Raw genomic sequence first — 24653 nt, 5'->3', positions numbered from 1 at the left:
GAGAAACGCTGACCTTTCCTCCTCTCTTCTTTCTGGCCGAGGCGAAACAGGAAGCTCTCTGGTCTCAGACTGGCCGTCCGACAGGAGGAACTGCCTCCTGAGCTGGGGTAAGAAGGTGACTGATTGGCTGGAAGAAATACCACAGTCAGTCAAAGTCAGAACAGAAGAAGATAATCTAAATGTCAGGGTCATATTTCTGCTGGGTTACCTGTAGGAGACAGAGCTGCTCTGTCCTCTCCCTGCAGAGACACAACACAGGACAGTTACACACCTGATCACATCAGACAGAAAGGTGGTACCTCAGCTGGATGAAATCAGACACAATGAGTTGAGAGAGTTGGACTGAAACTCAAAATATATCCAGCACCTTCAGTTCTGATAATTTAATGGGAAGTTCCTCTCTTAGATTCAACTATAATCCTGATAATAATCTGTTTTCAGACAACCTCCACCAGTCAAACCAGAAAGAGATCAAACACTCAGTTTGTTCCCCAGTCTGACCAGTTCACATTGACACAGAGGCAGCAGCAGCATGCAGGGTGCAGTACCTGCGGCAGACACGGGGCGGAGCTATCAGAGGCATGAGAGCGACAGCCGTCGATAGACACTGCAGTCACAGACTGACAGACACACAACAAGGAGAGAAGGAGGAAAGTGGCAGAAACAAAAAGATGAAGGTTTGAACTTCAACAGAAATGAAAACCAGAACTCAGAGGGTTCAGGTCCGAGACAGTCTGAACTTCACATGGTGGAGAAACTCCTTCATCTACTTTTGGTTTTATTTATTACGTCTGTTTGTGACAGGAGCCAATAAAACAGTCTGAAACCTTCAGTAATAAACTGTGTGAACTGAGGTCAGACCTCTGAAACATTAAAGGCCCATATTTTATCTTCTCCTGTGTTTTATCTGAAGTGTTGATATCCATCAGGAGATATATTTGTGGTTTTAAGAACCAAAAACCATCTCAGCGTAGTTTTACATCTCCTCTCTCAGGCTTCTCCTTGGAGCTTTAGTAACAATAGGTCAGTCAGCCAATCAGGAGAGCGGCTCTGAGCAACTTTCCAGAAGTCCTGAGGGCTTGTTTTGAGGCTCAGTTTCTGAATACAGGCTGTGTGCATTTCTCTGTGGACTGAGGCTTTGATACTTTCACAGTATAAATATAGAACCTAGACTGGCTTTATAATCAAAAACACATGGACATTTACCTTTAGACTGTATGTACCCTTAACTCTATCAGATGGAGACGTCTCTGTGCTGGAATCTGGTTTGAAGTAATGATCTAGTGGAGCTAGTGAGTGGAGTTGATCTGAGGATTGAAATGTAACAGATCAGCTGACTGATCCTCTTCAAACATCCAGTCTCTGAACACACTAAGGTTCACACAGTCAGAACTAGTGGAACAGACCACACTGACATCACGTCAGTGTTTTAACAGGATGACAGTGACGCAGCAGACAGACATAGAGAGCTGGTGTCAGGGGTCACCTGTCTGTTTGAACCAGGTTGTCTCTTCATTGTGTTTGTGTCAAAGTCTATCTCAAACAGCAGAACACACTGAGACAGACACACGCAGAGTCAGGATGGAGGAAGAGAAAAAGAAGAAACTAAAGAGAATGTGACAACAGGAGGAACACAACAACACAAAAACAACACAACAGAGGAAAATCAGAGATGATGCAGGAAGAAACAAAAATCAAAAGATTGAAGAAGAAGAACAAGAAGAAGAAGAAGGAGGAGGAGGAGTTAATTCATAATAAAGATTCGCTGTTACAGTTTCATTATGACCAGATTCATGTTTTAAATCTGACTCACTTCAGTTTAGTTTTTTGACAACACAATTGCAACCGGTTCAACATCTACAACAACACAATTACAAAACAACAATAACACAACAAGAACACAACTACAACACACAGGATCAAAGCTCTAAAACAACACAACAACAATACAAATACAACACAAAAATACAACTAAAACAGGTTCAACATCTACAACAACACAACTCATCTGTCAATGAGTCTGTTCATACATCATCTACTCAATCACATAGATACACAAAGAGACAGACACACAAAGAAACAGACACACAAACAGACACAGACACACAGACAGACAGACAGACACACACACACACAGGTTTATCATCATTAATGTTTCACTTATCAATCAGTTCTGGTTCCAGGTGTTTCTTGGTTCAGGTGTGTAGTCCTGAACTGAGCTGCGACCTCTCAACATTCTATATCTCACAGTTCTACTAATGCAGTTTGACACCTGTAACATCTCACCTGTGACATCATCTCACCTGCAACATCATCTCACTTTTAACATCTCACCTGTGCCATCATCTCACCTATAACAGGTGAATAGACAGTGATCCTGCAGCACTGTTCTCCTGACCTGGAGACTTTCATCATAAACTGCAGGCCCTTCTACTCCCCCCGTGAGTTCACCTCAATCATCCTGGTCGGTGTTTACATCCCACCACAGGCCAACGTGCAGGAGGCACAGCGGGCGCTCGCCGACCAGATACTGTGTGTGGAGCAGACCAACCCGGACTCCGTAGTTATTGTCCTTGGTGACTTTAACAAAGGGAACCTCAGTCATGAACTGCCCAAATACAGACAGTTTGTTAATTGCCCGACCAGAGAGGGGAACACTCTGGACCACTGTTACACCACAATCAGTGGTGCTTATCACGCCGTCCCCCGGGCTGCACTGGGCCACTCTGACCATGTGATGGTCCACCTGATTCCCACATACAGGCAGAAACTAAAACTGTGTAAACCTGTTGCGAGGACATCAAAGCAGTGGTGCAGTGAAGCCATAGAGGATCTGCGGGCATGTTTGGACTGCACTGACTGGGAGGTGTTCAGGACTGCTTCCAACAGTCTGGATGAGTTCACAGAGGCTGTGACGTCATACATCAGCTTCTGTGAGGACTGCTGTATCCCATCACGCACCAGGGTGAGTTATAACAATGACAAACCCTGGTTCACAGCTAAGCTCAGTCAGCTCAGGAGGCAAAAGGAGGAAGCTTTCAGGAGTGGGGACAGGGACAAGTTTAAAGAGTCCAAGTACAGGTTTAGCAAAGCGGTGAGAGAAGCTAAACGACTGTACTCTGAGAAACTTCAGCTCCAGTTCTCAGCCAATGACTCTGCTTCTGTCTGGAAAGGGCTCAGACAGATCACTAACTACAAACCTAAACCCCCCCACTCCATTAATGACTTCCGTCTGGCCAACGATCTGAATGAGTTCTACCGCCGCTTTGAAAGACAGTGGGACAAGCCTGACACTAACCTCCACATCAGAGCCACATCAGAACCCTCCTCCTCCCCTACCAAAGGAACGTCTCTCTCTATCCTGGAGAGAGATGTCAACAGGCTTTTTAAGAAGCAGAACCCCCGCAAAGCAGCCGGTCCTGACTCTGTCTCTCCATCATCCCTGAAGCACTGTGCTGATCAGCTGTCTCCAGTGTTCACGGACATCTTCAACACCTCACTGGAGATCTGCCACGTGCCAGCCTGCTTCAAATCCTCCACCATCATCCCTGTCCCCAAAAAACCAAGGCCCACAGGACTAAATGACTATAGACCCATTGCCCTGACCTCTGTGGTCATGAAATCATTTGAGCGTCTTGTCCTGTCCCATCTCAAATCCATCACTGACCCACTCCTGGACCCCCTGTAGTTCGCCTACAGAGCCAACAGGTCTGTAGATGACGCCGTCAACATGGCTCTCCACTTCATCCTCCAGCACCTGGACTCCTCAGGGACCTATGCCAGGATCCTGTTTGTGGACTTCAGCTCTGCCTTCAACACCATCATCCCGGCTCTGCTGCAGGACAAGCTCTCCCAGCTGAGCGTACCTGACTCCACCTGCAGGTGGATCACCGACTTCCTGTCTGACAGGAGGCAGCACGTGAAGCTAGGAAAGCACGTGTCTGACTCCCAGACCATCAGCACTGGATCCCCACAAGGCTGCGTTCTTTCTCCTCTGCTCTTCTCCCTGTACACCAACACCTGCACCTCCAGCCATCAGTCTGTCAAGCTCCTGAAGTTTGCAGACGACACCACTCTCATTGGACTCATCTCTGATGGCGATGAGTCTGCCTACAGGTGGGAGACTGAGCGTCTGGTGACCTGGTGCAGGCAGAACAACCTAGAGCTAAACGCTCTGAAGACAGTGGAAATGATAGTGGACTTCAGGAAGAGCCCAGCCCCACCCACCCCCATCTCCCTGTGTGACTCCCCCGTGGCTACCGTGGAGCATTTTCGCTTCTTGGGAACCACCATCACACAGGATCTCAAATGGGAGCTAAACATCAGCTCCCTCATCAAAAAAGCTCAGCAGAGGATGTATTTCCTGAGGCAATTGAAGAAGTTCAACCTGCCAAGGACTATGATGGTGAACTTCTACACCTCCATCATTGAGTCCATCCTCACCTCCTCCATCACCATCTGGTACGCTGCTGCCATGGAGAGGGACAATAACAGACTGCAGCGTATCATCCACTCTGCTGAGAAGGTGATTGGCTGCAATCTTCCGTCCCTCCAGGACCTGTACGCCTCAAGGACTCTGAGGCGTGCAGGGAAGATTGTAGCTGACTCCTCCCACCCTGGACACAAACTCTTTGAGACACTCCCCTCTGGCAGGAGGCTGCGGTCCTTCAGGACCAAAACCTCTCGCCACAAAAATAGCTTCTTCCCATCTGCTATTAGCCTCATCAACAAGGCTAGAGAGCCCCACTGTTGCTGATCAATTGCACCAATCACCAGAAAAAATTCCTTGTATGTGAAAGCATACTTGGCAATAAAACTGATTCTGATTCTGATTCTGATTCTGATTCTGATTCTGATAATATCATCTCACCTGTAGTCTCACCTGTGACATCACCTAACCTATAACATCATCTCACCTGTGACATCATCTCACCTGTAACACCTGAACCATGACATGTTATAGCTGTTCTTTACGGAGTGTTCTGAGGTCATTTTCTTCAGGTGTGTGAAACCTGATACAGAACCTCCTCTGAAACCTGTTTCTGCTCTCAGGTGACCAACACAAATCTGCGGCTGGATGAGTTAATGAGGAAACTGTGCAACAGGTGATTAATAGTGTAGGTTAAACAGCAGTGAGTGTTGTGAAGGAGGACTGTGATGACAGGATGACAGTGAATAGGTGGGTGGTAAAGGCTGACAGGAGGACAGGTGTGTTCATGCTGAATTCAGTGTAAATGAATCAGGTGGAGTCAGATTATAGAGAATCATTCAGACGTGTGTAACATCAGCAGTGTGTTCACTCTGAGCCTCAGACCCGCCGAGTCTCTGAGCAACCCGGATTACTACTGGTCTTTTACCAGGTTCGGTACGTCACCACACTGACTTTGAAAACATCATTCTGAAGACCACATCTCAGTCTTCATACTGTTGTCAGTACGTCACAGAAACCAAGACATCCTCTGTGTGTTGGTGTGTGTGTATGTGTATGTGTGTATGTGTGTGTGTGTGTGTGTCGCAACTGCTGAGTGAGTCCTGTGTTGCTGCTGTGGACGCTAAGGGAGAGGTTTGATATGGACCAGACCATAGACTAGACCATGGACCAAGAGGCAGGAGGAGACCACATAAACTAAAGGACCAGGTTCAGCTAACAGTGACTGATCGATCATTACTGGGCTCATGACATTATTTCAGGCCACACCCACTCTGTTGATTATAACAGCTGTTCCTCATCTTTTCTCCTCCTCTCTCTCTCCTGACAGGTGAACTCAAACACCAACATTACTCCAGCTGCTCATCAGCTGTTTTAACCATTAAACCATTACTTCTATCTATTTAACCTTTAATTTATTAGTTTGAGTTAACTATAGTTAACAATTGTTAACTATAGTTCACTGAAACCAAGATCTATAGTTAATTATAGTTATAGTTAACTATTTTAATGCTTTACCCTTTGCTTTTGACAAGCTCAACTTTTTCTCTTGCTAACTACTTACGAACTAACTAACTACTCTTAAAACACAGTGTTTCAGGTGTTACAGGTATTTGTGTGTCTTTTTATTCACACCCTAAAAGCTACTGATTCAGTCTTTCCACCTTCAAACAGCTATAGAAATACCTCCTGGTTGGGAATCACTGTCCTAGACCAAAAAATAAAGACTGAAAATCAGTGATGTAGTTGGGGCCATCAGGGGTCAGAGGTCATGTGACAGAGTTCTCCATTTCAGCGAGTTCAGACTACACTTCAAAGAGTGTCTTTTATTGTGAAACAGCCACAGTAAATAAAGAGTAAATATGGCGATGAAACATAAATCTGAATGATTCACATCAGTTGGTTTTGGACTGACAAAGAAGCTTTTATTTTGGAGGGCAGTTAGTATATTTTGGGGGACAGGGCCAAACTCTTACCATGAAGAGGGCGGAGTCATCGGTGTGGGTGGAGCGTCTGGAGGGGTAGGCAGTCTGAACACACACATACACGCGCACACACACACACACCCCCGCGCGCACACACACGCACCAAAAACACACACATTAACAGACAGATGTGATCTGCAAGTGAACAGGTGTGGTGATGAAGGGGCGTGGTCTAAACTGAGAGAAGAGGGTCTAAAACTAAAACCATGGAGGTGAATTTAAAGTGAGAGAAACAACCAAAGGTCAGAGGTCAAACTGATGATTGTGATCATCATCAGTTATTGTTTATGAGCTGCTGAGTCCTGATGTAGACCTCATTACAGTGTGATGGTCATGGACCAGAAGTACAACACCTTGGGTGAAACTAACCAAAGACGAGCAGATGATTTTGTCGTTCTCGTCACACTGGTGTTCAGTGTTTGTTTTAATTAGTAATCTGATGCTGTAAAACATCAGTGTGACATCATGATTGACAGCTGTAAATGCTATATGGGTGGGACCACGATACCACAGCTCCACCCCCTGATCACTGCTGTGGAGACTCTGGCTCCAAATGACGTCAGCAGCTCGTAGGAGACGTCAGCCATCTTTAATGTCTTTATATAGTCACTGGCTGAACTGGTTGAACTGGTTTGAGCAGACAGGTCAGATCTGACTTCACTGGCTGTTTCTCATCATGTTCTTGTACAGTTGAGGAGGAGGGGTGTGATTTGTAGAGGAGAAAACTTTTTAAAAATGTGATGACGACAACACACACACACACACACACACACACACACACACACACACTCACCTCACTGTCTGGACTGGACTTGTTTGGACTCTGAGCTGCTTTATGCTGAAAAACAACAGACTTAGAGTCAGTTCATCAAACAGGTATTAACCCTATAATGCCAAATGCATCAAATTTGATACAAGCATTTCTGAGACCTATTGCATCACCTTATGGTAAAAACTTCACTCAAAACCCTCTTGTATCCAATCTGATACTTGTCTTCCAACCCCTACAACACTACAACAATTCAAACACAGTACATGGGACAATCCAAGTTGGCCACCTTCAGATAGTTCCCAACTCACTGGATCAAGGTAAAGAAAATTGCAATTTTTACGATTTTCCAGTGACATTTTCTTTATTTTTTTCTTTATTTTTAGTAATATTCTAACATGAACACTTAATCTGTTGAAGCAAGTTATAATTACATAATTTTTTGCATTTTAGTATGTAGTAAAATCGTGTATAAAATTTGGAAAAACCTATATGCAAATAATTTTTTGTATTTTTTTTTTTTTCAAATTTTGTGAAAGGGCCAAATAAAGGTTCCAGATTCAAGAAATCAGAATTTTCTGTCCATTATTTCTGGGGTCAGGCATTACAGGGTTAATGTGGGAATGTTCTTTCTGTACTGATGACAGGTCAGATTTATCTTTGGATTTTGTAATCAATGACCTATAAGCGATTGATTTTATTGATTACTTTATTGATGTTTTGTTGTGATAATGAAGAATTCCTCTCTCTTATAGCTCCTATATTATCCTTCACTGGAGGGCTTTTATTGTGAAACAGCAGTAGGAAGTGTAGAGTTCATTAAGAAGAGCAGCTGTAGAAGTGACAGGTTTGACTAAACATGGTCTGATAGAAGATCAATGCTTTTCTGATTGGACTGTGAACAACAAACATCAAACCAGAGATGTTTAAATCTGATCTGGATCCAACACATTCACAGCAGGAACCACCTCAGCAAGACTTTTATTTTGACAGTGTACTGGTGTGTGACTGGTTAAATTGGTTGTACCTTTGTGTAACTGCTGACATTGTCTCTCTGCAGAGGACGTGTCTTCTGTCTCTCCTCGTCGTACCTCATAGCAGCAAGCTGAGCCTCCCGCCTCACCCTCTCCACCCCCCCTGGACCAACACCTCCTCTCTGAGGGGGGATTAAGAGACACAGAGAGAGACAAAGAGACAGAGGGGGACAGAGAGACACAGAGGGGGACACAGGGGGACAGTGGGGGACAGAGGGGGACAAAGGGGGACGGAGAGAGACAGAGGGGGACAAAGGGGGACAGAAAGGGACAGAGAGAGTAAGAGGGGGACAAAGGGGGACAGAGGGAGACAGAGGGGGACAGAGAGAGACAGAGGGGAACAGAGGGAGACAGAGAGAGACAGAGACAGAGGGAGATAGAGGGAGACAGAGACGGAGGGAGATAGAGGGAGACAGTCAGCAGCAGCATCAGCTTGTTTCACTGAGGTGTTATATAAGACAGCAGGAGGAGGTTTTACCTGGTTTTGGGAGATAGAGGGAGCTGAGACACCATCCACCACACTCCTGAGAGAGAGACAGACAGAGGGACAGAGAGAGAGAGAGAAAGAGAGACAGGATGTTAGAGGACACACAGGTGTTTGATGCCCCTGTTTACAACTCACACATAAAGCTCAAGTGAGATCAGTGTGTGTGTGCATGTGTGTGTACCTGTTGTGTCTCCTTGTGTCCTCTGTCCTGGATGAATTGGTTTTGACTGGTGAACCCTGGACACAGACAGGAAGTCACACAGGATTTTACAAAATAAAATGACCTGTGTCAGGTGGGCGGAGCTCCTACCTCTCTGGTGATGCGTCTCTCGATGTAAGCCATGAACTGAGAGCTCAGACTGGTGCTGTCCCCTCCACCTCCACCTCCACCTCCTACTCCTCGACTCCTCCCCTCCTCCTCGTCCTCCTCCCCCACACAGCTGTCTATGAAGTCTATCTGTTCCAGCTCTACATCTGATGAGACAGAGATAGGAGAAGATCAATCACATCGATCAGTCAACTGATCAGGTCTCAGTCAAACAGACATGTCAAGGTAGAGACAACACCTGGACCAGAATCCTGAACCACAGAGCAGGTTCAACAAAGCCAAGATAACTTCTTCTTATCTGGTTTAACTGAACCTAACATTGACCTGTTCACCTGGACTATGAAGGTGGTTATCACCTGGTTCAGGTAACTCTGGTTTACCCAACCATGTACGAGTGGGTTTCCGTGAGAGAGGAAGAGTTTTAATTATAAACAACATCATCATCATCAGTACCAAGAATAATCAGATCCTCTGAAGTTAACCTGATGTGGAGCAGGTTGGAGTTAAGCATCCATTTCCACGGTGATTTACCCTGGTAACAAATGAACCACCGTGGCAGTTAAACCTGAGGTTACCTCAATGACCTCAGATCCTGGTTAAGGTTGTTTTTCACCTGTATGATGAGTGATAATGATGTTGAAGGTCCTCAGGTGAGTGTCGGTGTCAGTCAGTCGTGACAACAGAAAACTTTATGTTTATCTTTTCTGTTGTTACGTCTGTTTGGGGATGACCCTGCTACAACTTCAGCTCTGTTGTTTTTTACCTGTTTCCATTGAGACAGGCTCAATCAGCTGGGTCTGTCACTGCTGATACTGAAGGCAACTTAAAAACAGGATTCTGGCTGAAGTTCTGCAGCCTCTGATGATAAACTGTAGGTTCAGTGGCTGTGGATTAACCAGAGTCAGACTCAGTGATGAACTGATTTGAATACAGAAACAGACTCACGGGTTCCATTGGCCAGCAGTGGTCCTCCTGCTCCTGCTGGTCTCAGTCTCTGGTCTCTGCTGATCTCAGCCACTCTCTGTGGCAGCTCTGACAGCTCCTCTGTGGGCTGAGCACATGGACAGGAAGTGAGGTCGAGTACACACAGGAAGGCGTACACACACACGTACACACACACACACACGTGTGTGTGTGTGTGTGTGTGTGTGTGTGTGTGTGTGTGTGTGTGTGTGTGTGTGTGTGTGTGTGTGTGTGTGTGTGTGTGTGTCTGACCTCATTCCCTGACCACCTCTTGTCTCCGCTGTCGACACTGTTGAAGCCTGAGTCCAGCGCTCCGTATGGACGCCCAGGGTACAGCTCATCAACACTGACACACACACACAAACACACACACAGTTATTTACATTAACTAAGACACCATAAGCCCTTCCTGTCAGGCATTCATAATAAAAGCCTTCCAACACAGAGAATGACTGAGGCTTTTATTATGAAGTTTATGTAGTTTCCTGGTAGTCAGAGCTCTGGTCACCTCCTCTACAGGTACTTTACCTCTAACCATTCCCCCAAAGCTTCACAGGTGTGATGGTCTGACCACCCTGGACCTATCAGGTGAGTATGATTTGTGCATTTGACACTACAACTTGCACTGCCTCATTCAGACAGCAAACCAGTATGAGGAAACCAGTAAGACACTGGTATAAGACCAGTTCACCTGGTTTTTCAGGTTTATACCAAGCAGAGCAGATTTTGATGAGTGGTTAAATATTCAGTTTACAGTCATTGAAAACATCAGCTCATTATCATCAAGTTATTAACTGACAATCAAAACTGCTGCTCGTTAACTGTCATGTGACCTGATCAATGAATCAACTGGTGATGACAGAGGATAAACACTCATGTGGACAGGTGTGTGTGTGTGAGTAAGTGTGTGATGAGTTCAGACCAGGAGCTGAAGGTCAGAGGTCGTCTGTCGTAGTCTGGGAGGTCAGGGGTCGTCTTACTAGCCTCCAGGTTCAGATATTTAAATATGTGGACCTTCCCTTTAATACAGATCTGTTCATAGAAACAGAGAGAGCACTGAGTACAACTGAGCTGAAACCCATACAGGCAGCAGGTCGATGACATCACTGCTGGGCTACCTGAGCAGGTGGGGCCTGCAGAGGGTTGTTGTCCAGGACGATGGTCTGCAGCTGAGTGAGTCGTCGGTAACAGATGGGGATAGAGGTAACTTTGTTACAGGAGAAGTCCAGACGCACCAGAGGCAACTCAGCCAGCTCTGAACACAGACACACATTAACTCCACTCAGTCCACCTTAACAGGTTTAAGGTGTTTTCCCCCCTGCATGCGTGTGTGCCACTGTGTGATTACCTGGGGGCAGTCTGACCAAGTGATTCCTCCTGATGTTCAGGTCTCGTAGAGCCTCCAGCTGACCCACCTGAGACGGTAAAGTCTGGATCTCATTACAGCTGACATCCTAAGGGGGATCCACACAGCTGTCAATAACTGATAGTCAAGGTGAGATGTCCAACATGTTACCTCATAGATTTTTACTGTGACAGTAACTGTGTGTTGAATATTTATCATCACAGTGATCTTTGAACTTTGATCGATCAACATCTGTAATGAACAGATGTTCCATCAGTATCATCAGACATGATGATAGTGACATACACAGATAGACTCTACACAGGCTGGAGTTTGTGTGGTTTCTACAGTTTTGTCCTTTTACATCAGTTAGGACAAAGTAAACCACAAACATCTGTTTGAGCTATGGTGTCAGTCTTTTTGATGATCCAATCACTCATCAATACCCGATGATCACAGCATTGAGAGCCTGGCAATCTTTGTGTATCTGTGTAAAGTCTGATCAGCTGATACAGAGACATCAGTGTCAGAGAATCTGAGGAGAAGAGATGAGCTTAAAACTAAAACATAGAAGAAGAGATCAGTTTAAACTAGAGCTGGGCGATATGGACCAAAAATCATATCCTGGTATTTTTAGGCTGAATGGCGGTATATGATATATATTAGTGTTCTATATGAAATTTCCATTGAATTAAAAGCCTTATGTATGAGGTCAAAAGCACTTTTATTAAAAGACTGTACTCAAATTAAAACAATAGAGGTTTTTATTTTCTGCTTAACAAACCATAGCTGTGCAAATAACAAATGTACATTAAAAAAAACAATAAGAGGCCTACACTGTTTTAAAATAAATAGCTGCACAGCTGAATATGGACTTCAACTTGTACAATAAAAAAAGAAAATAGAAAATAAAGAATCTTTAAAGAATATTTAAAGCCCTCGTGTTCCATGGTTGCAACAGGGACCATATCTTTGGCAATGTGGTAGGCCACTTCCTTAGTTAAGTCGTGCCATTTGGCACTTGTCTTTTCGTAAGGCACAGCGCTGTTAAATGCAACTTTTAACGAGCTTTGTTTCGAAGCAGACTTAATGGAATGCCACGGTTTAGCGGCTGGGGTTGGAGCAGCAGCATGCAGTTTTACACTCTCTTCGCACAGATGTTTGTGATACTGCTGGAGATGATGGAATAGAAGTGCTCCTGCCTTTTGATTGAACCTGCTTATAGCATTCTTCACAGACTGCGTTGTTTTCCTGCTCATCTGAAGTCCTGAATCCAAAATATTTCCAAACTACTGAACCTATGTTCATTTTCTGAGAAACTAGCTCTTACACATTGTCGATCGGTGCCATGCTCGCCTCTATTGCTTCTGGAAAAGTTGTGGGGTGAGTTTGTGAGGACGAGGGACATGCACAAAGACGCAGAGAAGGGGCGGAGCTGAATAGTGAGAGGAGCACCTATGGAGGACAGACTAACACAGGCACAGCTTAAGGAATGAAACAATCAAAAATAACGGAACTCCAAACTATATTGGTATAAACAGTATTGTCAAATCCTACATCTCGTTTGAAAATATACCGGTACAACTCAATACCGATATACCGCCCAGCACTTGTTTAACCTAAAACACAGAAGAGGTGAGTTTAAAACTAAAACATAGAAAAAGAGATGAGTTAAAAACTAAAAGGTGTCAGTGTGAATGCAGCCTGAATCTGACTCTCAGTGTTTGAACAGACAGCTTAACACCTGAACATCTCTGAGTCACAGCAGAGAAAACCCTCAAACAAGAGAAGAATCTGAGTGTTGAAGGCTAATGTCCTCACTGAGGCTGGAAACACCAGTATGAACATGACAGACAGACATGACATCATCCCCAACCAGTAACTAATTAATCCAGTCACAGACCAGTTCAGTCAGGTGTCTCAGCTGACCCAGTTCTTCTGGAAGAGAAACCAGTTTGTTGTTGCAGGCGATCAAAACCTTAAGAGGAAGACTGCAGACCACGACAGGGAGGACAGACAGCTGGTTACGACTGGGGGGGGGGGGGGGAGTGATAGAGAGAAAGTGGGAGAGACAGTCAGTTTCCTCTTCTAATATAAATGTTGTAATAAAACATAGAATGAAGTGTCACCTTCCATTCAAAGGATCAGTCTGGTGTTTTCTGGACTCACACATAAACTGGTTCATTTTAATAAACGTAAATATCAGACAAACATAAATATCTTTGTTGGGGACTATTTTCAGCAGTGGATGAATCCAGACAGGGTGCTATGATGAGTGTTTACAGCAGGAGGACAGTGTGTGTTCATGGTGCAGGAACATGGTGTTTAATAGAGGAGCCAGATCTATTACAGGAGACAGTCAGTGTAGGTTTGAGTCTGTGCATGGGAAGAAACGTGTGTGTGTGTGTGTGTGTGTGTGTGTGTGTGTGTGTGTGTGTGTGTGTGTGTGTGTGTGTGTGTGTGTGTGTGTTACCTGAGGTTCAGGTAGGTGAGGGCCTGCAGGTTCATCAGACTGTCTGGCAGAGACCTCAGACAGTTCTGGTAAAGGTTCAGACTCTCCAGAGACACGAAGAGACAGACCTCCAGAGGAAGCTCTGACAGTCGGTTACGAGACAGATCTGGACACAGAGACAGAGTTCAGGTTCAGTTACTACATCGCAGTCCTCAAGACCTGCACCGCAACTGTTGATAAAACCCAGTCCAAATGTTGTGTCTCTGCATGTGTGTTGATCAGACCAGATCTGTCTTTGTTTGATGGTCTACATGAGTCAGGGTCCTCCTCCTCCAGTCCACTGTCTGTCAGAGGACAGAGACTCTTTACAGGTATGTCTCTGAGAACAGCTGGATGAGAGCGGTGAGAGTCAACTTTTTTCTCTTTCTTCAATCTGAGAAATCCTTCATGCTTCTACAGCAATGTGGCAATAAAGAGCATTCTGTGTGTGTGTGTGTCTCTTCATTGTGACAAACTTGTGACCAAGTTTGAAAATAGAAATCAAACCTCTAATAACACTGTGTGTTTATCTGAACCTTCCTGTGTCTTCAGAGTCATTACCCAATCAGATCACTCTGTGTGGGTGCCATGGTCACAGAGAATGCCATTATTCACACTAATCAGCTGATCACCTCAGTTTAACCCTATAAAACCCTGTATATCATGTGTGACAGCTGAGTTTCTGAGACCCTGATGTCAGTCTCTACCCATCTGACACGTTTTTAATTTGTGTTTTGTTAGTTTTATAACCTGTTGTAAAAGTAAAAGTAAAAAGTACAAAGACACATTTGATAGAGTAAATCACATGTTGAAAGCTGAATGCTAGTATATGACTGGACCTCATATTCCAGTCCAGTGTCAGTTGATTTCAGTCTAGTTTCAGCTGGTTTCAGTCCAGTGTCAGCTGGTTTCAGCCTAGTATCAGCTGGTTTCGGTCCAGTGTCAGCTGGTTTCAGTCTAGTATCAGCTGGTTTCAGTCTTGTGTCAGCTGGTTTCAGTCTTGTGTCAGCTGGTTTCAGTCGAGTATCAGCTGGTTTATCAGGTGGTTTCAGTCTATAGAGGCAACGTGCAACACTAAAGCCTAATCGCGATATCAAATTGAACTACTCAGTCATACAAACGTGTGCAAAGTTGTGAGTTTTTGTGTATTATAAAGACCTTAAAATCTGTTCGTAAAATGTAGGGCTGCACAAATAATCCAAATATAATTGAAATCACAACGTGGCCAAGTGCAATATCCAAATCACAGATCAAAATATATGCATGTGTATTACTGTATATATGTATCACATAAATGCAATACAACTCTATACATATAGTATAAGCAGATACATAATAAAAATATAAATACATTTTAAAAATGTCTATTTGTTTGTAAACATCCCAACTGACACAACTGAGATCCTCATGTTCATCACAGACTGTATCACAGACAGACTGGATCAGAGTCAGACTGGATCACATACAAAGACTGGATCACAGACACAGACTGGATCATGAACTCAGCAGGATTCAGATCTGATAAATGCTGTCAAACACCAACCCTCATCATACAAAGAGTCAATTAATACTTCAGTCAATTATATAATAGACTATATAATTAGACAGGTGTTATAGACTGACAGGTGTTACGGAGTCACAGCTCTGCTCCTCAGACATCCTGTTCATCTACCATCCATCACACAGACTGAACACAAGACCTGCTACTAGACCTCAACAGACTCAAACACAACAGTTTTACGCTGTAGAAACAATAACCCTGCCCGCCCGCCCACCACTCTCTCTCTCTCTCTCTCTCTCTCTCACGCACACTCACACTCACACACACACGCCACAGTAAAACACACTTTCTATATTTATCAATGCAGCTGTGAGGGAATCAGCACCTGGGCAGCAGGAAGTACATGACGCCACAGTAACATCTTTTAACATTCTCTCTCTCACTCACTCACTCACTCACTCACACAAACACAGAGAGAGAGAGAGAGAGAAAGAGAGAGAGAGGAAGTAGAATGAATCCTCTAGCATTCAGGACAGTTTTAGTCACTGTGGGATGTTTACTCCCAGCTCACATCATTCACTTCATGAACCAGACTGTCTGCAGTATCAGAGGTATTTCTGATTCTAATATCTGTGTCAGAAATACTGTAGTTCACACTACATTAAATCAAACAGATAGTGACTGAGGTTCATCAATAAAGTCTGACATCACAGCTGAAACGATTAGTTCATTAATCAATCAACAGAAAATGAATGAGTATCTATTCTGATGATCAGTTTAACTATTCAAGTTTAAGGACAACTAGAGACAATCTGATGATGATCAGCAGCTGCAACACCTGTCAATATCATCACATTCAAACATCACAACTCACTGCTACATTGATTACATCACCACTCACTGCTACATTATTACATTGCTACTCACTGCTACATTGATTACATTACGACTCACTGCTACATTATTCATCAGTAATCACTGCTACATTATCACATCGCTACTCCCTGCTACATTTATTACATCACGACTCACTGCTACATTATTACATCACGACTCACTGCTACATTTATTACATCATGACTCACTGCTACATTATTACATCCCTACTCACTGCTACATTTATTACATAACGACTCACTGCTACATTATTACATCCCTACTCACTGCTACATTTATTACATCACGACTCACTGCTACATTATTCATCAGTAATCACTGCTACATTATTACATTGCTACTCACTGCTACATTATTACATCGCTACTCACTGCTACATTATTACATCACGACTCACTGCTACATTATTACATCCCTACTCACTGCTACATTTATTACATCCCTACTCACTGCTACATTTATTACATCACGACTCACTGCTACATTATTACATCCCTACTCACTGCTACATTTATTACATCACGACTCACTGCTACATTATTACATTGCTACATTATTACATTGCTACTCACTGCTACATTATTACATTGCTACTCACTGCTACATTTATTACATCACGACTCACTGTTACATTATTACATCATGACTCACTGCTACATTATTACATCCCTACTCACTGCTACATTTATTACATCACGACTCACTGCTACATTATTACATCCCTACTCACTGCTACATTTATTACATAACGACTCACTGCTACATTATTACATCCCTACTCACTGCTACATTTATTACATCACGACTCACTGCTACATTATTCATCAGTAATCACTGCTACATTATTACATCCCTACTCACTGCTACATTTATTACATAACGACTCACTGCTACATTTATTACATCCCTACTCACTGCTACATTTATTACATCACGACTCACTGCTACATTATTCATCAGTAATCACTGCTACATTATTACATTGCTACTCACTGCTACATTATTACATCACGACTCACTGCTACATTATTACATCCCTACTCACTGCTACATTTATTACATCCCTACTCACTGCTACATTTATTACATCACGACTCACTGCTACATTTATTACATCACGACTCACTGCTACATTATTACATTGCTACTCACTGCTACATTATTACATTGCTACTCACTGCTACATTTATTACATCACGACTCACTGTTACATTATTACACCACTACTCACTGCTACATTATTACATCATGACTCGCTCCTACATTATTACACCACTACTCACTCCTACATTATTACATCATACATTCTGTTGCCATGGCGCCGCGGATGGCTGCCTCGGTGTTTTGGTGCGCACTTTTTTGCCTTATTTTCTTTATAAATCCAGTTTTCTGCTTTGGTTTCCGGAGCTCTTTCACCAGAGAAGAGCTCATTAATATCAGAGAAACAACTCCAGTGGATTTTTTTCCTACTTTTCTCGACTCATCTGTGGGATTATTGGACATTTTGGTCAGAGGTGCACTGACCGTTGCTCTCGCAGTGAAACGCCGGAGGAGAGGAAAACGTGCCGGTGCGCTTGCACGTCTCTGCCGGCGCGCACTCCGCACACCTCTCCCAGGTATCTTTCTCTCCAACGTGCGTTCACTGCCCAACAAACTGGATGAACTTCAGCTACTGGTGCAGAAGAACAGAGACTTTTCCTCATCTTCCGTCCTGTGCTTCACGGAGACGTGGCTGTGTGGATCGATTCCGGACTCTGCGCTGGAGCTGGCCGGCTTCCAGCTCTTCAGAGCGGATCGCGACACAGAGCTGTCCGGCAAAACAAAAGGTGGAGGAATCTGCTTTTATGCAAACAGTGGCTGGTGCAGAGACGTGACAGTGATCCTGCAGCACTGTTCTCCTGACCTGGAGACTTTCATCATAAACTGCAGGCCCTTCTACTCCCCCCGTGAGTTCACCTCAATCATCCTGGTTGGTGTTTACATCCCACCACAGGCCAACATGCAGGAGGCACAGCGGGCGCTCGCAGACCAGATACTGTGTGTGGAGCGGACCAACCCGGACTCCGTAGTTATTGTACTTGGTGACTTTAACAAAGGGAACCTCAGTCATGAACTGCCCAAATACAGACAGTTTGTTAATTGCCCGACCAGAGAGGGGAACACTCTGGACCACTGTTACACCACAATCAGTGGTGCTTATCACGCCGTCCCCCGGGCTGCACTGGGCCACTCTGACCATGTCATGGTCCACCTGATTCCCACATAGAGGCAGAAACTAAAACTGTGTAAACCTGTTGCGAGGACATCGAAGCAGTGGAGCAGTGAAGCCATAGAGGATCTGCGGGCATGTTTGGACTGCATTGACTGGGAGGTGTTCAGGACTGCTTCCAACAGTCTGGATGAGTTCACAGAGACTGTGACCTCATACATCAGCTTCTGTGAGGACTGCTGTATCCCATCACGCACCAGGGTGAGTTATAACAATGACAAACCCTGGTTCACAGCTAAGCTCAGTCAGCTCAGGAGGCAAAAGGAGGAAGCTTTCAGGAGTGGGGACAGGGACAAGTTTAAAGAGTCCAAGTACAGGTTTAGCAAGGCGGTGAGAGAAGCTAAACGACTGTACTCTGAGAAACTTCAGCTCCAGTTCTCAGCTAATGACTCTGCTTCTGTCTGGAAAGGGCTCAGAAAGATCACAAACTACAAACCTAAACCCCCCCACTCCATTAATGACTTCCGTCTGGCCAACGATCTGAATGAGTTCTACCGCCGCTTTGAAAGACAGTGGGACAAGCCTGACACTAACCTCCACATCAGAGCCACATCAGAACCCCCCTCCTCCCCTACCAAAGGAACGTCTCTCTCTATCCTGGAGAGAGATGTCAACAGGCTTTTTAAGAAGCAGAACCCCCGCAAAGCAGCCGGTCCTGACTCTGTCTCTCCATCATCCCTGAAGCACTGTGCTGATCAGCTGTCTCCGGTGTTCACAGACATCTTCAACACCTCACTGGAGACCTGCCACGTGCCAGCCTGCTTAAAATCCTCCACCATCATCCCTGTCCCCAAAAAACCAAGGCCCACAGGACTAAATGACTACAGACCCATTGCCCTGACCTCTGTGGTCATGAAATCATTTGAGCGCCTTGTCCTGTCCCATCTCAAATCCATCACTGACCCACTCCTGGACCCCCTGCAGTTCGCCTACAGAGCCAACAGGTCTGTAGACGACGCCGTCAACATGGCTCTCCACTTCATCCTCCAGCACCTGGACTCCTCAGGGACCTATGCCAGGATCCTGTTTGTGGACTTCAGCTCTGCCTTCAACACCATCATCCCGGCTCTGCTGCAGGACAAGCTCTCCCAGCTGAGCGTACCTGACTCCACCTGCAGGTGGATCACCGACTTCCTGTCTGACAGGAGGCAGCACGTGAAGCTAGGAAAGCACGTGTCTGACTCCCAGACCATCAGCACTGGATCCCCGCAAGGCTGCGTTCTTTCTCCTCTGCTCTTCTCCCTGTACACCAACACCTGCACCTCCAGCCATCAGTCTGTCAAGCTCCTGAAGTTTGCAGACGACACCACTCTCATTGGACTCATCTCTGATGGCGATGAGTCTGCCTACAGGTGGGAGACTGAGCGTCTGGTGACCTGGTGCAGGCAGAACAACCTAGAGCTAAACGCTCTGAAGACAGTGGAAATGATAGTGGACTTCAGGAAGAGCCCAGCCCCACCCACCCCCATCTCCCTGTGTGACTCCCCTGTGGCTACCGTGGAGCATTTTCGCTTCTTGGGAACCACCATCACACAGGATCTCAAATGGGAGCTAAACATCAGCTCCCTCATCAAAAAAGCTCAGCAGAGGATGTATTTCCTGAGGCAATTGAAGAAGTTCAACCTGCCAAGGACTATGATGGTGAACTTCTACACCTCCATCATTGAGTCCATCCTCACCTCCTCCATCACCATCTGGTACGCTGCTGCCACGGAGAGGGACAATAACAGACTGCAGCGTATCATCCACTCTGCAGAAAAGGTGATTGGCTGCAATCTTCCATCCCTCCAGGACCTGTACGCCTCAAGGACTTTGAGGCGTGCAAGGAAGATTGTAGCTGACTCCTCCCACCCTGGACACAAACTCTTTGAGTCACTCCCCTCTGGCAGGAGGCTGCGGTCCTTCAGGACCAAAACCTCTCGCCACAAAAATAGCTTCTTCCCATCTGCTATTAGCCTCATCAACAAGGCTAGAGAGCCCCACTGTTGCTGATCAATTGCACCAATCACCAGAAAAAATTCCTTGTATGTGAAAACATACTTGGCAATAAAACTGATTCTGATTCTGATTCTGATAACTCACTGCTACATTTATTACATCACGACTCACTGCTACCTTATTACATCACTACTCACTGCTATGTAACTACATCACTACTCACTGCTACGTTATTTCATCACTACTCAGGACTCATTACTGCATTATTACAACTACACACCTGTAAAGATCTGTCACTGTATCTTACAGGTTGCCAGACAGGAAGACAGATAGACAGGTAGGCGGGCAGATACATGCCAAAGTAATATGATGATCAGCAGCTGCAACACCTGTCAATATGATCACATTCAAACATCACAACTCACTGCTACATTGATTACATCACCACTCACTGCTTCATTATTACATTGCTACTCACTGCTACATTTATTACGTCACGACTCACTGCTACATTGATTACATTACGACTCACTGCTACATTATCACATCCCTACTCACTGCTACATTTATTACATCACGACTCACTCCTACATTATTACACCACTACTCACTCCTACATTATTACATCATAACTCACTGCTACATTACCACCTCAGTGTTAATGCCAAATACAGTAGGTGTCTCCAGGACCACATTTTGCCATGATCACACACACACATGAAAACCAGCCCCACTGTTGAGGCTGGTAACAATTCTAATTATGTTTATAGTTTTCTTTGCCACTGAACATGGTTTCTTTCTTTGAGTGGGAGGTGGTGATGGTCGTTGTGTTTACAGTACCAGAAGTTGTAATAGATCCTCTGAGCAGCTACTTCTTAAGGACAGACTGGAGACTACAGCTAGTCTATATCAGAAAGTGAGGAGAAAGCCTGGGGCTAGCTGGTTAGCACGCTAACTTCAGTAGAAGAAAAGAGTTAACATTGGTGTTTCTTTCCACCTCTGGAGACACTTGCCGGTGAGTAAAGGAATGAAGGTTGAGTTCTAGATTTTTTGTAGACTCATAAGGAAACAGCTGTTAATGCTAACATTAGCTATGTAGCAGTAGCAAAACTTACATCAGGCTCCTTTAAGCTTCTCACAGGTGAAATTGTTTATTAACACTATAGTCAACCAAATAACTTTGTTGATCAGACAAACAAGACATCTGAAGACATCACCTCTGAGAAACTGTTAAAGACATGTTCCACTGTTTTATAGAGACTACTACTTGATTGTTCAAGAAAATTATGGACGACATGGTTGATGATGAAATGAATCATTAGCTAGAGCTGTAATCCTGAACGCAGCATAGTAACTGCTACCATCTCTGTGTTAAAGCTGTCTTCACGTCATTTTAAAAGGAGGTTTTGAAGGTGAAACAGTTAAACAGAGCCAGTGTTTAACCCTGGGTGGAGGAGGGCTGCTGTCTGTCCTGTACATCTGAACACATCTCTACATCTTGGACATGTCTGTGTTGCAGTTCCTGATCAGCTGATCTGTTCTGTGGTGCTGGTAACTCTGTCATAACACAGTATCAGATGATATCAGCCTGTACTTTTATCAGTGGGGCCGTCATGCTTCCTTGTCACAGAGCAACATGAAGACCAGTGAGGGCATCATGCTCTAACACATAGTAATGTCTGACCTCCTCTTCTACTCTTTATCACACTGATTCACACAGAGCTGAGGCCTAAGGCCACAGCACCACAGTCCTGGACCAGTTCTCAGGATCATACTGTTTGCAGGTCTTTACAGAGCCCCCGTCGCACCCTGAGCTCTGTCAGCACATTAAACACACTGAGTGTGACTCTGACCAACATCAACACACAAACTACAGTCACACAGCGAGACAACTCTCTGACACCCACCCCCTCCAACCCCCCGCCATTTCTGAACAACCTCATCTGACATGTCTGAGGATACACATTCAGATCCAGCTGTAGCTCTGAAGCTGAACCTGTGAGTGTTCCTCTGCTCTGACTGGACAGATGGAGAGAGAGAGAGTAAGAGAGGGAGACAGTGAGAGAGACAGAGAGAGAAGGGGGGGCAGAGAGAGAGAGAGAGATCCTTTTTATATTTTTTTTAAGTGAAAATGAAAGATCCTCAATCACATCACAGCAGGATTTTTTCACATTGTTCAGCCCTAATCTCCGGTATAAAATATTAAGGCTTCATGAAGGAACTGTATCATCCATTTAAGCAGGGTTAGCTGATGGTATACAATGTGCAACAAAAGAAATGTGACCACCAGTAGAGAATTCCCAGTCGCACCAATTCCACAGTGGTACCTGTCCCTTAGTGTTTTATAGTCAGAGCAGGCAGTGATGTCATAAATCCAGCTGCCTTGCAAGGTAATATGATTTGGCAGCAGGACTGCACAATGTTCTCAGGTGATGTGAGTGCGACAGAGGCAGTAATGCACCTCTATGCTGGTTTGCCAACCACCACAGAAAAAGAGAGTGACAAGATAGAAGGAGGAGGGTGAAATTGTAAACACAGAGCAGGAGCATCTCCACTGACCCAGGATAAAAGAGAAGAGCTTGTTACTAGGAGGGGTGAAACTGCTGAGGTGTGGACGGTACTGTGTCATTATTTTAAACCATGTCTGCATGGACTTTACAGAACTATCACTGTATCATCATACACTACACATAAAATTACATTTAACACCAAAGAAGATTTTGGCCATTCCTCTCACACCTAATTCAAACATCACAGACCTAGTGAAAACACAGAGATCCACTGGACCAGACGGGGCCATACCGCCTTAAAATGACATTGCAATATTTCAATGACAATGGCTAAGACAATATGGTAAAATACAGGACAACACTTCATTATAAATTGCAGCCAAATAACAATTCTGTTCAATGGTTTGGACTTGTAATAAGCTGCACACTGCTCACAGGACATCTCCTCTGTGTGTCTGTCTACCTAACCATCTACCTATCTGTCTGTCTGTCATGAGCACTGAACAATGACTGAGCACTGAGACTGTAGGGACGCGATGTTGAGGCCAATCCACTCTGTCCAGCAGACAGAAAGACAAACACAGAGTTCACAGATAACCTCCGTTTGTTTTGTTTCTCCACGCCGGCCGTCAGTCTGGGGGGCGGAGCAGGCTATCATTCACTCCTTACTCATTATCTAATCACAGTCAATAAACTCAATAAAACCAAACTCCACCTGGCGTCAGGAAGCCTGAATGACGCTTTGACGGCCCAGTGACCCGAAACCGGTGAGAGTAACAGCAGCGGGTCCTCTCCTTCATGTTAACCTTTGCCAGACCACAAACACACCTGGAGCAGGGTTAGCGTGCTAGCTGCCCCTGCCCCCCATCCCCCAGGCGTCTTTCCTTAAATTTAACATAGAGAACCGACACAAATTACAGATACTACATACTTTTACTAAAGTCTGATTCTTTTAAAAGTGACGGGTATCATTTAACTACGCTAACTAGCTGAAGTTAGCTAACGTTAATTTGGGTTCTTGCTAACAAACATGTATAAATTCTAACTGAGATTATTTTTGATTTTACAAACGTTAAAAAGTCTACAGAACACTTCAGAATATATGTTAATGCACTGATATTTAGGTTCTAACGTCGCTGAGCAGCGTTTCCTCAGTGGAATCACGACAGGGAACATTTTTTAGGGGTTCAAGTATTTGTCATAACACCGGCCCAGACGGTTTTCCCGTCCCGTCCTCTCTGGAGTCTCCAGGTTGGATTTTTACTTCTCCCGCTGTAAAGTACATAAAAACTGTCTCTAAGTCTCTTTAACTTCCCTGACAGAGACCCGACCGGCTCACAGTGTACGGTTCCCAGGCTCCGCGGCTCACTCACCGGCCCTGGTGGTGTCCGTCAGGTCGTGGTTGGCGGCGCTCCGGGGGAACTCCTTCAGTTTCCTGCCGCTGAGGTTCAGACACCCGGTGGCCGAGGCTTCGTCCAGCGCCCGGTCAAGAGAACGGTTCCAGGGCGCCGGCCCCGCTGGTCCCAGTCCATTATTATTCCCGACTAAAACATTCCCAGCACCACCGCCTCCCACCGTGAAGCTGAGTCCGGTGTTGTCCGCAGACCCCAACAACACCGAGGCCGCCATTACACACTCCGGCTGTTAGCTCTCCGTGCTAAAGGCTAACTCTCCCACCCTAAACACAGAGTCGAGCATGCGCAGAGC

General features: G+C 44.9%; 1 protein-coding gene across 4 annotated transcripts in view; it reads right to left on the bottom strand.

Annotated features, from left to right (window-relative positions):
- The window catches only part of lrch3 (leucine-rich repeats and calponin homology (CH) domain containing 3), a 34407-nt gene extending 9755 nt beyond the window's left edge, over positions 1 to 24652 (bottom strand). Inside the window, exons 1-17 of one of the 4 annotated variants that reach the window (XM_071495835.1) lie at positions 24320 to 24652; positions 13814 to 13958; positions 13244 to 13370; positions 11344 to 11449; positions 11114 to 11250; positions 10918 to 11027; positions 10248 to 10341; positions 9978 to 10083; positions 9015 to 9178; positions 8886 to 8941; positions 8696 to 8741; positions 8211 to 8339; positions 7208 to 7252; positions 6406 to 6459; positions 549 to 620; positions 209 to 239; positions 14 to 127 (exon numbers count right to left, since the gene is read on the bottom strand). In XM_071495835.1, the coding sequence (XP_071351936.1) occupies positions 14 to 127; positions 209 to 239; positions 549 to 620; positions 6406 to 6459; positions 7208 to 7252; positions 8211 to 8339; positions 8696 to 8741; positions 8886 to 8941; positions 9015 to 9178; positions 9978 to 10083; positions 10248 to 10341; positions 10918 to 11027; positions 11114 to 11250; positions 11344 to 11449; positions 13244 to 13370; positions 13814 to 13958; positions 24320 to 24575 (1792 nt within the window). In that variant the 5' untranslated portion in view covers positions 24576 to 24652. The remainder of the gene's footprint in view (positions 1 to 13; positions 128 to 208; positions 240 to 548; positions 621 to 6405; positions 6460 to 7207; positions 7253 to 8210; positions 8340 to 8695; positions 8742 to 8885; positions 8942 to 9014; positions 9179 to 9977; positions 10084 to 10247; positions 10342 to 10917; positions 11028 to 11113; positions 11251 to 11343; positions 11450 to 13243; positions 13371 to 13813; positions 13959 to 24319) is intronic. The other 3 variants (XM_071495833.1, XM_071495834.1, XM_071495836.1) reach the window with 3 other exon arrangements.
- Position 24653: the final 1 nt, after the last annotated feature.

This window comes from Trachinotus anak, unplaced genomic scaffold (genome assembly GCF_046630095.1).
Source record: "Trachinotus anak isolate AG129_WGS33_773 ecotype Australia unplaced genomic scaffold, CSIRO_AGI_Tana_v1 ptg000014l, whole genome shotgun sequence".
NCBI classification, from domain to species: Eukaryota; Metazoa; Chordata; class Actinopteri; order Carangiformes; family Carangidae; genus Trachinotus; species Trachinotus anak.
The sequence above is the reverse complement of the archived record's forward strand: the minus strand, read 5'-3'. Positions and strand labels throughout refer to the sequence as shown.